This window comes from Nymphaea colorata, chromosome 11 (genome assembly GCF_008831285.2).
Source record: "Nymphaea colorata isolate Beijing-Zhang1983 chromosome 11, ASM883128v2, whole genome shotgun sequence".
Classification (NCBI taxonomy): domain Eukaryota; kingdom Viridiplantae; phylum Streptophyta; class Magnoliopsida; order Nymphaeales; family Nymphaeaceae; genus Nymphaea; species Nymphaea colorata.
This window is the reverse complement of record NC_045148.1, coordinates 3,567,415-3,585,721: the sequence shown is the minus strand read 5'-3', so window position 1 is coordinate 3,585,721 and position 18,307 is coordinate 3,567,415. Positions and strand designations below refer to the sequence as shown.

General features: G+C 36.5%; 1 protein-coding gene across 1 annotated transcript; it reads left to right on the top strand.

Moving 5' to 3' along the window:
• The first annotated feature begins 12,289 nt into the window (after positions 1–12,289).
• On the top strand, positions 12,290–17,629 carry LOC116264768 (phytoene synthase 2, chloroplastic-like). Its single transcript, XM_031645149.2, has 6 exons — positions 12,290–12,878; positions 13,674–13,724; positions 15,492–15,664; positions 16,430–16,665; positions 16,855–17,047; positions 17,185–17,629. The coding sequence occupies exons 1-6, from the start codon at positions 12,539–12,541 to the stop codon at positions 17,359–17,361; spliced, it is 1,170 nt and encodes a 389-aa protein (XP_031501009.1). The 5' UTR covers positions 12,290–12,538; the 3' UTR covers positions 17,362–17,629.
• The last annotated feature ends 678 nt before the right edge of the window (positions 17,630–18,307 follow it).

Here is an 18,307-nt window from a genome sequence, read left to right as displayed (position 1 = left end):
GATTTAATTCTACTTCCTTCTCTTTGTCAGCAGGAAGAAATTTTTTAGGGCACTTGTTAGTGCCATCAGAGCAAGAAAATGTTGAAGGCTCATTAGGGTTGGAAGGACAGAGAGAGAACTAAATGACTGTGTCAAGTAAGAATCAACACTGTTTTTGTTTGCCATGGTGAAAATAAGAGTAGGAGCAGCACAATTCTTGAAGAATCGACAACTTTGATACCATATAAAGTTTCACACAAAGAAGAAGATAAGCAGAGTGCAAGACAAGATTTAACATGGTTCAACTCTTAGAAGAGTCTACATCCATGTGTAAGATTTTGATATCTAATATTAAACCACCGAATGAAGTTAGATGCAAGAGGAGGAAGAGACAAGTAGGTTGCACGTCCAAGCAAGAGAGAGATGAAAGAGAGCAGCAGAAAATGATGTCTGCCTCTTGTTATCATTATATACTAATCACAATTTAGGGTACAACATAAAAAACACAAAATAACATTAAGATTTACAAGTATGCCACTGCCCATGATGTGTTGGGCGTGTGGATCAAAAGAGTCGGGTTTGGGTGACCCGATCCATATCGTACAAACTTAACATCTCCCCTCAAGTTGTGTGTGGGGTTTGATCATGCACAACTTGTTATTCAATTCCTAGAAATGGTGATCTGTGAGTCCCTTGGTAAAAATATCAGCCACTTGTTCAGACGTGGCTACATAAGTGGGAACAATCTCGTCTTCCGCAACCTTTTGACGAATAAAGTGTTGATCAATATCTGTATGTTTAGTGCGATTATGTAGAACAAGATTGAACGCAATCTTGATCGTGCTTTGGTTGTCACAAAATAGAGATGACTGAGCAATGGAAAGGAAGAGTTCCCCAAGTAGATGACGTAACCATGAAGCTTAGGTTGTGCCTGCAGCCATTGCCCTATATTCTGCCTCAGTGCTAGATCTGGCAACTGCATGCTATTTCCTGCTACTCCAACAAAAAAGATTGGAATCAAGGAAGAGACAATAATCGAAAACTGATTGTCTATCATCTAGATCATCTGCTCAATCTGCATTAGTATAAGTGGAAACGTTGTGGCCATGCAAAACAGTTGACTGTCTTGTGTAAATGAGTCCATCCCCAAGAGTAGCCTTAAGATAACGCAAAATACGTTTGGTAGCATCCATATGCCCTTCTGTGGGTGCATGCATAAACTGAGAGACTTGATTCACAACATATATTATGTCTAGGCATGTAAAAGTGAGATATTGCAACATGCCAACTATACTCCGATAGGAACTATGATTTGGGTAGGCATCACTCCCATCAGAGACATTTAATTTTGTGTTGAGAACACTAGGTGTATTTATGGGCTTGCAATTTGTCATACCTACCCTATCCAAAATATCAAGTGTGTGTTTATGTTGCGTAAGAGTTAATGTATCACCTTTTCTATCAAGCTCAACACCCAAGACATACCGTAGTTCGCCGAGATCCTTCATCTTGAATTCTTGTTGCAATACCTCCTTAACATGGGATATATGACATGAAGAGTTTCCATTAAGAACTATGTCATCTACATATATGAGTAGCCAAGTAGTAACTTCTCATGAATGATAGATGAATAAGGAATGATCAAGTGAACTTCTGAGAAAACCAGCATGCTGTATATGGAGGGAAAATCTATCGAACCATGAACGAGGTGCTTGTTTAAGCCCATACAACGACTTTTGTAATTTGCACACCCATTTGGTTGGATCATTGGTAGCATATCCTAGAAGTTGTTCCACGTAAACTTCTTCCTTTAGAAAACCATGAAGAAAAGCATTTTTAATCCAACTGATATAAATTCCAACCATATGAGATGACAAGAGAGATGATAACCCAGATCATTCCCATCTTGATGACTGGACTAAAAGTCTCATCATAATCTTCCCCGTATTGTTGAGTGAAGCCTCTAGGCATGTGTCGAGTCTTATATCTATCAATGCTTCCATCAGGTTTATACTTGAGTTTGTAAACCCATTTTGAGCCCACTACATTCTTACCATCTGGACGAACAATCTCCCATGTTTGACATTAATTTATGGCAGTCATTTCTTCATTCATGGCCTCAATCTAATGTTTGCTTTTTGATGCTTGTTCATAGCATTTTAGCTCTACCTTTTTGTTCAATTCTATCATGAAGAGCTAAAAATCCAAAGAGAAATTATCATAACTTACCAACTATCAATAGGGTGCTGCACACGTTTTGATTTACGTGGACAAGTAGTGGCAGTTTCTGGATCAGCTGGAACTGATCGTTGATTATATATCACTCCTGAAAACCGATTAGGTAAAGTCATGCTCATGTTGTTGGTTTGAGTAGATGAAGGTATGCTGTCCATCGTGGCTGGCTCGAGCTCATCAATAGTTCTATCACTTTGTGCATGGTGTTTATTAGCTCCTTGGTCTAATATTTCAGCATTTAGCCATGTGTCATATACATCATTTCTAACATTAAGTGTTGCATGTGGCTCCTTTAAATCCTTCAACCTCATCAAAAACAACATGTCGTGAAATATGCACACATCCTATCTTTGGATTGTAGCAACGATAGCCTTTATAATTTTCTGCATGACCCACATATCTACACCTAACAACTCGATCTTGAAACATATTTCTCAATGAAACATCAACATGAACGTAACAGATGCATCCAAAAACACGCAGCTCATCATAATTTGGTTGTTCTTGATGTAAAATAAAGAATGGAGATTTTCCTTCAAGCATGGATAGTGGCAGTCGATTAATAATATGAACAACAACATGGAAGGCTTCAGTCTATAAAGTCGTGGGCACATCAGTATTGTGCATCATACTGAGAGCACTTTCAACTATGTGCCTATGTTTTCTTTCAGCAATACCATTTTGTTGTGGTGTGTGTGGACAAAAAATCTGTCTAGTGATCCTATGATTTAGTAAATACTCAGTAAATTTATTTGAAATGAACTCACCACCACTATCACATTGGAAATGCACAATATTACTAGAGTATTTGTTTTGGACCAAGGCGTGGAATTGGGTGAACAAGCGGAAAACTTTTGATTTGCTTTTCATGAAGTGAATCCAAGTATAACGAGAATAAGAATCAATGAAAACAACATAGTATTTACCCCCGAAAGAAGAAGAAATATGAGCAGGCCCCCAAACATCAGAATAAATGGTGTCAAATAACTTCAAAGCTCGCTTGTTTATTGATTGAAAAGGAAGTGCATGACTCTTACAAATATGACAACTTGAGCACATGCTAGACTCATTGACAAGACTTAAACTGGACTTTTATAATAGTCTATTTGCAACAAGACTTTGAATGAAAGACCGACTACAACAAATGTCTTCTTGGTTCGAGCATCCTTAACATAAACAGAATGAGTAAACTCAACAGAGGAATGAGTATTATGAATAAGCATTGACACATAAATGATATTTTTCTTGACATCTGGAACAACAAGAACATTCTTTAAGGGTATTGAGGAATGAGTCATGGATAAATGTGTATTTTCAATATGTAATATTTTGCGATGAGAACCATCTCTTGTGACAACTGAGCCTTTGGATAACTAAAGTAAAGCACTAGAAAGTTAACCTGCATCACCGGTTACATGAGCTGTAGCACTAGAATCCACATACCATTGTCCTTCTTCATTTTGCTCGAGATTGACTTTTGACAATGTTGCCATTAAAATTTGCTGCAGATCAAGGGAAATGTTTGTTGCCGCAATCGTGTTCGAAACAAATGACCCTGCTGTCTTATTGTCATGCCTGACCTGTTTTCCTTTGTTTTGAGGGTTATGCTAACATTCAAACTTCACATAACCGTTTTTATTACAATAAAAAAAAATAGGTATCCTTCGTGGTACATTTGTCTATGCATTTGTGTTAGGTGTAGGAATGATACCTCTCCCCATTCTTGCCTATGAGTTTCAAACTCTTGGACGACTTTCTTGCAAAGCATGGGTCCCAATGACCAATACATTGTGACTGCCAGAATGAACTAATTAATGTCGTTGTACACGACTTGCTTCACGCTGAATCAATTTTGCTTTAAGGTCTTCAAAAGAGGGAAGAACAAGCAATACCTTAAAAGTAGTGCAGAAAATATAAAATTTTGACCCCAATCCACTCAAAGCTTACTGTACCTTGTCCTTGTCGCTGACTAGATGCCCTATGATTGCAAGCGGATCGCTGACATTTTTTATTTCATGTGTATATTTCAAGATTGAACGTGTGCCTTGCTTGATATCCTGAAATTGCATCTTGAGTTGTAGAAATCTCACTTCTGATACTTGAGAATACGTGGTAGCAAGTACATTCCACAAGTCAAGTGTTGAAAGATCATCATCAACACCTGCCAAAACTTCCTCTGATAGTGTAGAGGTGATATAATCAATGAGGGATTGATCATGAGTCATCCACGTCTCATATTCAGGATTGATTTCTGCAATGGTCTCTTGAACTTGCCCTGTAGCATTCTTCACCTCTCGCATAATCGATTCAGGTGGTACAGGTGTTGTGCCATTGAGATGTCCATAGAGACGGTGACTTTTGATGAACGGGACTATTTGACGTTTCCATGTCAAATAATTGATATGATTTAGCTTTTGTGAGATGAGTTGGGGGAGGAAATTGGACAGCAAGATGCTGGAATTGCGGTGGGGATCCATAGATGCAATAATCAGAAAATAGGGAGAAAATAGAAATTTTGAGGTTAAGGTTAGGTGGCAGACGATAAGGCAGATTAGGGCAGAAAATTTGGGGATTAGGGTTAGGGCAGAAATTTGGAGATTATGGCAGAAAACAGAGATTTGAGGATTAGGGCAGAAAAGAAACAAAGATTAGGACAGAAATTAGATATTTTTACCAGACATTCTTAGTGGCAAAACTTGGCTCTGATACCATGTAAGATTTTAATATCTAATACCAAACCACCGAATGAAATTAGATGCAAGAGGAGGAAGAGAGAAGTAGGCTGCACGTCCAAGCAAGAGAGAGATGAAAGAAAGCAGCAGCAAATGATGTCTGCCTCTTGTTATCATTATATACTAATCAAAATTTAGGGTACAACATAAAAAACACAAAATAACATTATGATTTACAAGTATGCCACTACCCATGATGCGTTGGGCGTGTAGATCAAATGGGTCGGGTCAGGGTGACTGGATCCATATCGTACAAACTTAACACCATGGTGGGGAAAATACTATCTTAATCTCTCGACCATAATCATGAGATTGAGAGGTTTCATTTAAATACATTTCCTGCTTTATATTTGGATCAATTTCTATCTTTATCAGCTTTACAGTTTCCAAACTTGTAGGGACTAAGTTTCCTTCGTCCTGATCCATTTGGTTTCCTGCTTTATATTTGAATCTTTTGTATTGCATCTATTAATATGTGTTGCATATGTATCCTGATGTGTGACATGAAATTGTATTATAGATATCATGTATAACTTGAAGACAAATTTAGGTTGCAGCCACTATATCTAGATCCCTCATATTAGTGAAGTCACATTACATATAGTTCGCAAGACATATGTAAAATCTAGGAGACTCCAAGGTTGCCAATGTTTGTGGCTTTCTAACTTATTGTATGATTGACTTCCTTTTTATGTGTTGGTATTTGTTTGTGAGCTATATTTGATTAGTAAATTGGAGTCGCACCTGATGTCGTGTAGCTGGTAAAGATCATTATATAGATTGTTAATACCTGTAATGAATCGATAGTTGTACACTTGCATGACATTTGAATATATATAATGTAAGTATAGATGAATTTATTGTCTTCTGCTTTGATAAACAATTGATATTTGTAAAAGATGGTTACCCATTTATGGAAGGCACAAGCTCTAAAGGAGCGAATGATGGCTAGTAGTTACTTGTATGGGATGTTGGTCTAATTTTATGTACAAGTGATTGGCTTGAATTGTTTGGGTGATGAACCCACCTAAACTCTGAGACCTGATAGGGCCTAGATGGTGGAAACTAAACCACTAGAGTCTATTAGTGGTGGAACTACTATAGCAAGAATAATATGAGAACTACTTAAAAGTAATGAATAATTGAACAAATTTAACACCCTGTGATTATGCCTAACAGAGATGTCTAAAAGTGATAATGGAAGGTGTGATACCCTTATGATTATTGTTGTATAATGTTCTTAAATGTTAATTGTTTAGCAGCTTATTTCTATGTTTGGTTCCTGTGATGTTATGAACATAGTCCTTGAATAGTTGAAAATTTAGTTGTGTTTGAGGGTGTACACACATTATTGTCCCATATAATGTCAGTGTGCTAATAGCCATACAAGCCAAATAAGCAAGATTGCCTTGTTGACTTATTTAATCTTTCTAATGCCCAACTCCTCATTCATGTTTTGAAGAGCACATTTTGCTCGATTTTACTAAGCGACCTTTTGACCTCTTCACCTCCTCTCCAAAGAAATTTAGCAAAAACATTTTCCACATGATATTAAAATATGAAAGGGAGTGGGATAACCATAGCACAATATTGTGAGATAGAAGCTAAGACATATTTGATTAGACAAAGTCTTCATGCATAATATCATAATTTTTCTTTCAAAAAGACAATATTTGGTCAATCTTGACAACTAATAGTTGACACTGGGATTTAGTTATGTGCTTGCTCTGTTTGTCAATCAGATAAAGGTGTTGATGTTTACTATTTCTCTTTTAATATGTTCATGCATTCTTCTCTCTTTTACAAAGGTATCCACAAATAACTGAGATGAAGCTGCCAATATCTAGATGGAGATGTTTATATTGAATAACCACAGGGATTCGTTAGAGAAGGTGAAGAAAACAAAGTTTGCAAACTTTAAAAGGTCTGTGTGGTCTTAAACGGACACCAAGATCATGGCATAGTCATTTAGATACTTATCTTATTCCAAATGATTTCTATAAAAGTTTAAATGAGCCAACTCCACAAAATTTATATTCTCTTTTTGTGTGTTTTTCTCTTTTGTTTTAGTAGTAAGTTTCTTTTGTTTTGCAGGGTGTATGTTTTCCTTTTGTGATAGAATATGGGAGTGGCTTAGGTGTTGCTATGCTTCTTTTTCTTTTACCACCTGATATATGTGCAAGGAATATGCTATATTGTGTGTTGTAGAAAATGGAAGAAAGTGTTATAGTTTAGCAGCTTTTACTCTATTTTTTCAACCCTATTTATGGTTGCTTGCGACTCTATTATTGCAGGCAAACACTCTTTGCAAGACACCTTGTTTCCAAAAAAGAAAATCACAAAAGCCAAAATGAAAACCATACAAAGAAGGTAATCAGAACATTAAAAAATGCCTTTTAGAAAAGGCTTTTGATTTGGGAATGGGCCTCAAAGCAGGGCACTAACTTTAGCATATGGGGTATTTGTCCAATCATAAAAAGCCCACCACAACAAATAGAATTTGAGCAATAGGCAATAACTAGTGCAACCAAATTCCTAGACAGCCCACATGCCTTTCAGTCACCAAAAATGTTAAAAAACACTTCCACATAGCCTACCCATGCATGAAATTTGAGCAATTGAAGAATAGTTGCCTTTCCTCAATTTCGAGGCTTGTTCTATGTTCAAAATGTAAATTAGATGCCTTCAAATTGCTTTTCAAGTTAGTTGCTTTTAAATGTCCATGTTGTTCATAGTTATTTCCATTTCTTTATAACATCAACTTTTAATATTCATCCTCGGTACTGTAGAAATATTGGATTATTGTCTTTTCACTTATTTATTATGCTCTAATGGCTTTGTTAGCTTTTCTTTTTTGATGTGATAAAAATTGATTCTCACTTTTTTTTTATCATATTTGAAATTGCTCGGAGGAAAATAGTTCATTAATTATTAATATGTACCAGACCATGACAAAGATCTGATTAATTCTTTGGTACACAAACACTGTTTATGCAAAAAGAAACTCTATATATATAGGTTGTAGAGGATTATAAATTAATTGTTCCATCCAAGTCTATTCTGCAACATTAATTTTATTAAAAGATTCTACAATCTGTTAACTATTAAACACTTATATTGGTAACAGCTTCACTTAATTGTTGATGGAGGCATTGAATGTACTAACTTGCATGCAAAAACGAACCTATTTTGACTATATTAACCTTATATTGTCGTTCGCTACTTCATTTGATCCCTTAGACTGCTCCTTTTTTAGCCTTTTGAGGCTAGTGTAGCTATAAGTGATTGTGTGCTTCCAAAAGCAATATTATGTGACCATGATGTGGTCGAGCAACCCACTATATGTGATGTAGTCATTCTTCTTAAAGATTGTTTAGGCTGCTATGCATGTGGTTGTCTCTAGCATTTGTTAAGTAGACTAACTTTTTCTTTTGCATTCATTAAATATATAGAATGAATTGGACTCTCACCATCAAGTTTTATCCCTTCCATGAATTAGTTCCTGTTTTTTATGGTGTGGACTATGGAAAGAGTGGCTAGTATTGGTTTATATCTAAATATTCTTTGAAAGATGCCTTCGACCTCTTGTAAAGCCATGATCAGTTGCAAATTCTCACTTATCATGGTCTATTCTCTGGAACCGCTGGTAAAACTAACACTGAATTGAACTGTTGAGACTACCCTTATATATAAGCCTTGTCACCTTATGGCCTTTTTGTGACTGTTCTGTTGCTGCTGCCTCTCTATTTGCTGCAGTTTCAGATGCTTTCTCAGTTCAAAATCAAGCTTCTGTGCCAACACTGTTTGGAAGATTGTGCAAACCAAACAGGGGCGAGGCAACATGGATAAAGCAGAATAGGAAAACAGAATGTTCTTACTTTAGATAAATGGGAGAAAAGAGAGTCCACCACTAGGAACTCCAATGAACTTGAGACTGGTTTAGATGATGAAGGAATTATTAGGTAGCTACATGAAAGTTAAATTTGGAAGATGAAAGATGTCCTTATGTTCTTTTCTCACATTTTTCAACCAGCATTTCTTTTGTTCTGATCGTTTTTTGTTAGTTTATTATGTTCACTTTACAAGGGGAGTCATGAATATGAAGCAGGCAATATGCACATGACTGTTCAACTTAGAAAGAGAAGAAAGAAAAACTGAGGGTGAAGTGAGAATAGTGTTCAAAGCTAAGGAAGAGGTTAAAGGAGATTTGTTGACAGAAACAACATGAGATCTGCATTCTGTTAGGATTAGACTCTGAATGATTTTATGGAAGCATCCTTGGCAATTGTAATGTCCAGTCTAATATAAATTAAAGGGGCTTCGACTGTTTCTGTAGCAAACATTAATATTTTCATGGTTACACAAATTATTCTTTTGTGAATTAGTTGTTTATCTATCTTCAGATCTCTCTCTCTCTCTCTCTCCCCGCCTCTCTCTCTCTCTCTCTCTCTCTCTCTCTCTCTATATATATATATATATATATATATATATATATATATATATATATATATATATATACACACACACACACACACACAAAAGGTGGATCCCCTCCCATCAAGGATTCGGGCAGCTTCGGCATTTGGGGACGTGCTGTGAGAAGCTGCAGGATTGCTCCGACCAAACCCTATATATATATATCTCACCATAAAGCAGCCATCCATGGGTATTAGTAATGGTTTATAATGCAGCAACAGTTTATGGTGTTTTTGGCAAACATTGATTATGTTACTTTTAACAGCAGATTGTTTAATTTTTAGCCATCCTACATACGACAGCATAGAACTCTTATCTCTCTCTCTCTCTCTCTCTCTCTCTCTCTCTCTATATATATATATATATATATATATATATATATATATATATATTCTAGACATTCCATGGCTAAAGGCTTGAGGCTGTTGCTAAAGTTTTCCAGGCATACTAGCAATGGTCATAGCAACGCCATTTGTGTAAGTAGGGTTTAGTAACAATTTGGACCGTCGCTAGAGATACCACAAAACGCAGCAGGCATGTGCTCACTAAGGTGAGTTCCAACGTCCAAATCTTGTATGGACGAACAGACCACCATAGGAAAGCTTAGAAAACAAAATAGTAGTGTTTGGGTCCTCAATTTGACACCATTTACATTGCCTTCTTTTATCTCCTCACCCCGGTCGTATACCCAGAGAATATGCCACAATAAAAAAAATGGCAAATCATGTATTGTATACATGAAACTCATTTGCAGTAATTTTGCTAATAATATTTTTGAAGTTGGTACTCTATCTACGTGAGCTGAAAAGAACCTGTGAGAAATTTAAAATCTTGCTGTTGGAGTAGTCACATGATTAAATATTATTTGCCCCTTGCAATGGAAGACAAAAAAGTGTACAACGTAAGAGGCGAGTCTGGTGGATGGTGAAAACAATATTTAAGTTGCAAGTTAATTCTTTCAGTCAAAATATGCGGCTCTAGTTGCAGGGAGCTAGCTAATTTTAATTCCAATGCACCTTTATTTGGCAGGATCCTGCTTGAGTCTCTGATTCCTTTTACAAACGACAGATTGTTGACTTGATGTTTGGAAAAAACTGACTTGATACGGCTTTGATTTGCTTAGTTTTACCTGAATAAATTATCCCTCTTTTGACAACCTATTTCCTCTCTTCATATGAAATGTAACTGAACTGAAAGAGACTAAGTTTCTGATGTCGGAATATTAATTTCAACAGTATTTGATTAAAAAGGTGAGGTTTCTCATAAATTATAAATAAAATTTTATCAGAGATAAACTTTTCTTGCTTCAAATGTGCTAAAGTTTAGTTAACTATAAGCTAACATAATAGAATTAACTATACCTCCGGTATTCTATAATAAAGTAGGGAACCTACTTCTTTCCAAAGAGAAATTTAAGGCATATGAATTTCGAGCCATAGCTTGATGGGTGTCCCTTTGACAGTATTAGTGCACAGGATCCTGTTTGTAGAGTTCTTCAGTGATCCTGCTTCTTTGTAGAATAGAAAACACAGTATCGTTTTCTTTTTAATTAGGAAGAAAGGAATCCAACAAGCCTGTTAAAATTAAGTAAGAGATCATAGTAAACCTGGTTTTTAGGAGACATGTGAAGAAATCGATACAAAAGAATGAACTGCAACGTTGAAAAAATTTAACTGGCAAATATTAGTGTAGATAAGTAGTCTCTTCTGATTCTCTCAGAAAATATTGTTGAAAAGAAAAATATATGTTAGTTTACCTCCTCAATAATCAAGCTGAGGCAATTTGGGCAACGGGGGATTCAAATTAAAGCTATGAGATGAAACAGAAACCAGAATAAAATTATTCCTAATTAATGCTTCACATAACTGAAAAGCATTAAAGTATATTTTTAAAGATCATTTTACCATTCTTAATAAAAAGCTTTTAAATGTTATGAAAGCCCTCTGGGTGAGCAGGGAGATCCACGGCCAAGCAGCCAAAGTTTCCACCCAACCTCTTGTCCTACTAAAGTATAATGCATGCTTTCCTTACTTTTAAGTCTAAATTTAAACAAAATATGAAGGGAGCGTAAGAGATGTGAGTTATTCATTAAACAAATTAAAACATGTGATTTGTGAAATATTCTAAGAAATGATTATTTTTTATCAAATAAATCATGCATGCATTCGTGAATAGTTTTATAAAATCAAATAGCTATTTGAAATTTATCAAATGTTGGGACGATTGTTACAAATACATCAAAACCTGAGCAGTTATTTGTAAATTTTCCAAATAAAATTTAGCAACTTGGATGTTTTTATTTTTTTAGAAAGCAACTAAAATTAATATTTTTCCTATTCTTTTTCTTTTTTTCTGAGGTCGGTAATTCTGCCAATTAAAAAATTAATATTTCAGTCATTATGCAAAAAGGCCACTTTTTTGTTCACTTTTACCCTTATAAACGGAAATCCTCCTTTTTAAACTATGAAGGCCATTTGCATAATTTCAGGGCCAAACAGTTGAGAATCAACTTTCTAAACTTCGAACTTGGAAAATCAATCCTTTCCTAGAATCTGCAAAGGTTGGCCATACTTCTCGCATGCTGACAAAGAGTCAACAGGCAACAAATTAGAACGAAGGTTGTGAATGAGAGCTTACGCTGTTCACCATGCTGTTTACTTCATTCAGGGTGGAAGACGACAACTTATCAGTGAATTGTTCAACATATGAAGGCGTTCCTAAATTGAACACTAGATGGAACCTTACATGAAAGATTCTTCCATTTTTCTAAATTTCCGCGGGCAAGTGGGTTTTCAGCAAGGCAGCCTGGTCCACAACGCTAAGCGTTGGGCAGGAAAGGATGTGGAAGGTCTCAATTAAGCCACGTATGAGGAAGCACCATCTCCAGCAATTCCTAACCCCCTTCCTATCTCCACTTCAAAAAGGCAGAACCAGGAGAGGAAACGGAAAGAGCGGGTGCACATTCTCACTCGAGCTGTCGTCACTCTTTGATTTTGACTCAGAACGGTTGGTTTTCACTGTCTTCCTGAGATGAGTGTACTCTAAAAAAGAAAATTCTGGGCTTGAAGTTCCATTCTATTGTTTGTAACCGGACAGATTCTAAAGGGTATTGAGAGATGTCGGCAGCCGTATTGTGGGTCGTGACTCCAGTCGGTAAGGAGAGGACTGTCATCCAGTTTCTGGATGGAAGGAAGAGATGCTTGAGATTCTCAAGTGGCTTCTCTGTTGTGTCGAGCATGGTAGCGAACCCATCGGGCAGTGCTGTGTTCCCTACTTCAGAGCAGAAGGTCTATGAAGTTGTGTTGAAGCAGGCTGCTTTGATTAAGGAGCAGAAGAGCGCAGACAGGTTTCTTGATGCTAAGATTGAAGGCATGCCTTCGGACCTGCCACTGCTGGATGAAGCTTATGACAGGTGTGGTGAGGTTTGTGCAGAGTATGCAAAGACCTTTTACTTGGGTACTCTCTCTCTCTCTCTCTCTCTCTCTCTCTCTCTCTCTCTCTCTCTCTGTGTGTGTGTGTGTGTGTGTTTCTTATTCTGTGAACTAAGCTTCAAGGGCAACTTAATTTTGTATACGGCTGCTGAAACTAGCTCCTCCCTCCTAGTTTGATGAAGCAATTGATGCCCTTTTCTGTTATCCTTTCTGCATTGTCCATGTACTCTCTGGACAATAAATTGGTTAAGGAAACATGACTACCAAGCGATTTTTTGTCTATGTGGATGCTTCTCCGTTTTTCTAACTATGGATTTTAACCCTTTTTTTTTTTTTTTGTTAGAGATGAAGCTGTTGCTCTAGATTGTTCAGGACACAAGTTTCTTTTTTTTTCCCTTTTCTGTTTGAATACTCAGCTGTTCATTAATTCCTTAGGCCTATAAATGCATATACACACACTGAAGAGGACGTGATAGTGAACAAACAAGTCCTGCCCATTAAGCTTCTTATTCCCTCCCACTTCTTCTTTTCCCTATAGATGTATCATTAAGCTGTTCCGCTACCTGAAAGTTATCAAAGAATCTAACTTCGCTCATATGGAAATTCAGACATTTAATTGTAGTGTGTAAAGTTTCACATTTCAGAAATATTGATGTTGATCTATAGCTGAATACGGAGCTGAACTTTTTTTTTTATTAGTTTTCTGGTGGCAAGTAATTTTTTTTTTTGTTGCTTATGCTGTCGCTTTAGTTCAACTATCGTGGCGTACTGGTAACTTTCACTTCAGCCTCTTACCCTTTCTTTCTTAACCCTGTCTCAGGAACCCTGTTGATGACACCGGAAAGGCAGAGAGCTGTGTGGGCAATCTATGGTACTTCTTTGGCATGTGACGTTACTTTTACCTTTCGAGAATTATCTGCGGTATTGTGCATTCTTTTATGGAAAGCAACTTGGTAACTTTTTTTTCTCCATATCCAAACTTAACGCAATCTCAAAGCAAGGACAGCAGAGAAATTGGAAATTTGCTTTAGAAGCATCAAAGAGTTCTGACAAAAACAGTGATTTTGGCGAATGGAATACAATATTTCCCTGAAAAAAAGAAAAACACGCAGAACCTTGCGTTAACTGTTTGTTTAACGAACTCATAGCTGGGTCAAATATTTATCTTTCAAATTGAAAATCTTATCTTTTGCATGGGATGGGAAAGAATTTTCCACATTTTCTTTCTTCAAATTGTGTGGAACCCTTCAAGGACAATACCATTTTAACAGACCTGCCTTTTGAGAGGTAAACTTCCGACCACCATTCTTATTGGGAGACAAACATGAGAAATCTTGAGTTGCAGAGTAGCAGGGTTGGCACCTGCCCAGGGGTCTTCACCTTCACACCCTCTGTGGTCCCCTCTTACCACATAGTTTCCACCTGTGGTGGCAAATTTCAAATTAAGCTCGTTTTTGTCCACTGTAAACAGAAATTCGCCCTTGAGAATTCTCTTCATTCTCATATTGGAATGCCAAGTTGAGACTTGAGGCTAAATGAAATACAGCCCTAAAGCTGACCTCCCAGGTCATGACCATATAAAGCATTGACTAACAAATGCACAAGTCAAACTATTAGCATATAGCACAAAATATTTATTTGTTTCCATTTGTTCCTATCTTGAAGTTTCCCACCAACGTTCAGTCTGAAAACTGAAAAGCACTACTTGGAAACTTCTGTACTTTTGTTAAGATTTCATGTTTGGCTTTAGTTGACCATTACCTTACTTGACTGCACAGCAGTAGTCAAAACTTGTTGCAGCCAAGCTAACTAAATTTGATTTTACAGAATGCATCAATAGAACGCAATCATAAGTTCTGCTCAAAATAAATAAAATAACACAGTACTATAGAGATATGCCCTTCTACTAGAATCTATGCTATGGGAGTAGAACATGAGGGAACTATTCATTTTCTCCTGGCCCTTTTGCAATGTCAGGTTCATATCTTGCTGAAAGTTTTGCTAAATTATGATCTTCAAAAAATGTCATTCTTTACCTTATGTGTCCTTTTTTACTCATGGTGATATCATCCAGACTGTAAGTGTTCTTTGAAACATGATTTTGCTGCCCTCCAAGAACTGGTGTAGTGGTTTTTCAAATTTCCTAGCATTCTGAGAAATGCTGTAACAGTAATTTCCTCTGCAGTTATGTTTCAGGACATTCAGTAAGTGATCAACTTCAGTATGTCTGGGGATAGCCGTTGTTTGTTTATGTCTTGCTGATGGAAACATATGCTAGCCTCCTCACAGTGCACACAAAGGTGAATTGTGTATAGGCATCAAATTCAAGGATGATTTAGAGAGAGCTAGGTGAAGAGAGTTAACTTAGTGAATCAAAGCTAAATTGGACAAACATAGACATGTAAGCCAATTATGGTTGGTCTTAGTGTCATTATTGTGTTCAACTCATGAATGTTATAAAGCTTATATATCCATATAATGGCAAGTTTTTTTTTTCTTTTCTCCCAACTAATTCCTTTTCATTGTATGAAAAAGCACTGGATGGCCTTTCCTTTATGCTAGTACTATCTTGTAGACATCTAACATTTGTTGTTGCTTTCCATCAACATTTTGATTCTAACTATTTTATAATGCATAGTGTGGTGCAGGAGAACTGATGAACTGGTGGATGGACCAAATGCTTCGCATATAACACCTACTGCTCTCGATAGATGGGAGAGAAGGCTAAATGATCTGTTTATGGGTCGTCCATATGACATGTATGACGCTGCTTTAGCAGATACAGTCTTGAAATTCCCGGTGGATATCCAGGTAGACAAACTACTATAGTCATTATGTAGCTAATAACCTTTGTTTCGTATGATATTTCATTATCTTGATCCTCATAGAAGTTACACTATTTTCTGTTTAATCATTAATAGCGTAATCACTTTAAGGATTATGCAACATAAAGTTCTTTAGAGTTAGGATTATGTAAAGCCACCATATTTCATGTTCAGTATATTTAACTTTTCAATCTCTTCTTGTTATGCCTCTTGTATTGGAAACAAACCAATAAATTATATCCATATGAGTGAATAATGTCACTTGCAAGTTTCTTTTTCTTTTTAAGCAGCGGCAGGCAGGATTTAAGTCCTCAATCTTGTCATTGAAAAGAAAGGAAAATTTACATTTCTAGTTCATCTTTGTCTCTATATTACCTAATTTTTAATTTTTACATTGTGGAATACCCTTAGAAATGTATATTGTTTAATGTTTATAGTCAAACTTGTAATTTCCTCCTTCAGGCTTTGTAAATATAATGATTACTAGGTTTGCCATCTGGGAACCACAGATTGGTTCATGAAATGAATATAAGAAATGGGAGTGATAACATAATAAATATATATTGTGGGGTTACTGGTTAATGGTCCACAAAGTTTTTTGTGATTCTGGTATGAGGCATAGTCCTGAAGCTGCATTAGAGACTGAACTATAGGTGAAAATTTTCACGTTTCTATTATAAAACCTTTATTTTTAGATGCTTGTTGAGCTGTGTATTGAGTAGGTTGTTCTAAAAATTTGGTTTTTATGCAGCCATTCAAAGATATGATTGAAGGGATGAGAATGGATTTGAGCAAATCAAGATACATGAATTTTGATGAACTGTATCTCTATTGCTATTATGTGGCTGGAACAGTTGGCCTCATGAGCGTCCCAGTAATGGGGATTGCACCAGATTCCAAGGCCACAACTGAGTCTGTCTACAATGCTGCACTAGCACTTGGGATCGCAAACCAACTCACCAACATACTCCGAGATGTTGGAGAAGAGTAAGTGTTTTACATGGATACTTTCTAGTAAATAGTATTGTATTGTTAAGCAATTCAAGACAATTAGTTTTGCCACCGCATTATGTGATCTCACGGGCATTCTGTGGATAAATGCTCTCTCTCTCTCTTTCTCTCTTCTTCCGCAGTTATAAGCATATAACAAATTGTGAATATGGTGTTTCCTTCCAGTGCTAGAAGAGGAAGAATATACCTTCCGCAAGATGAGCTTGCATGTGCTGGGTTGTCTGATGATGACATCTTTGCTGGAAAAGTAACAGACAAATGGAGAAATTTTATGAAGGATCAGATTAAAAGAGCAAGATTATTCTTTGATGAAGCAGAAAAGGGAGTTACAGAGCTAAACCCTGCTAGTCGATGGCCGGTCAGTTCTTACAACTCCTGCTTATGATTATTGATTCATATTTCTTTTTAAGCTGCACTTTTGCTGCTGTTTACCATTGCTTTGATCTTTTTGTCTTCGGCTTTCTTCCCTTTCCTTTTTTTTTTTTTTCTTTTCAGGTCTGGGCATCATTAGTATTGTACAGGCAAATTTTAGACTCTATTGAAGCCAACGACTACAATAACTTCACAAAAAGAGCGTACGTGAGCAAGGCTAAAAAGTTCTTATCACTGCCCATTGCCTATGCTAGATCTTTGGTTGGACCTGCTAAAGCTCCGGGCATATTAAGAACATGATTTCATTCTTATTAATTCTTATTAATTTTAGGTTCAACGCAGTAAGATGTATTTGTAAGCTCTTAATTCTTTTCCATAAAAAAATGACTTCCCAGCTGTAAGTTCTTATTTTTCCCAAGCAAAAGAAAAAAAGTTCTCTCTCTCTCTCTCTCTCTCTCTCTCTCTCTCTCTCTCTCTCTCTCTCTCTCTGTGTTTGTGTATGGAGAGAGAGGAGAAAGAGAGACAGAGAGACCGGGGGGTTGTGGGGTGGGGGCTAGCATTTGTCATTTATGTTTTCTAAGATTCTTTTGCTTAAGCTCACAAGGGTTCTGCTCATCAACAGTTGCATTTTTTGAACTTTACTAAGCCAAAGGGATGTGACGACTGTAATTTCCACATTTGGGTGCTCTTTGTCATAAGTCGAATGCCGGATGTGTCTCAGATAAAGAAGGAACGGATCTTTAAAGGTTTCGCCAACAGGTAGCCTATCAATTTTCTCAATGATAGGGTGTATCGTGGTGACCAAAGGAAGCAGAAATCATTATTTTATTAAAAAGCACCTAGGTTGTAGAGAAATAACGAGAACATGTCAAGTTTCAAAAAGATTAATTTAAACAGTGGATGAGTTTGAAGTTGGATATCGATTAAAAAGAAGATCCTATATAATTGGTTCAGATATATCTGGATCAATATTGTCCAATTTCATTTTTATCTAATGGATTGTAGTATGGAAAAGTCGAGTTGTTTAATGTTAATTAGTAAATCTTTGTTTGGTGTTTAGAACGACAATTAAGTATCTCATGTGGAGTTAGATTTGGTTTTAGTGAAAAATAAAAATGTGTGATGGACCCTGGAAGAACCTTTGGCGGTTGTGTTGGTAAAGCAAGTCACGACCCAAATACTCAATAGAATACTTGTTAATGTCTTCCAAAATTTGTTCTAAGAATAAGAGTGAACCGACTTCTTG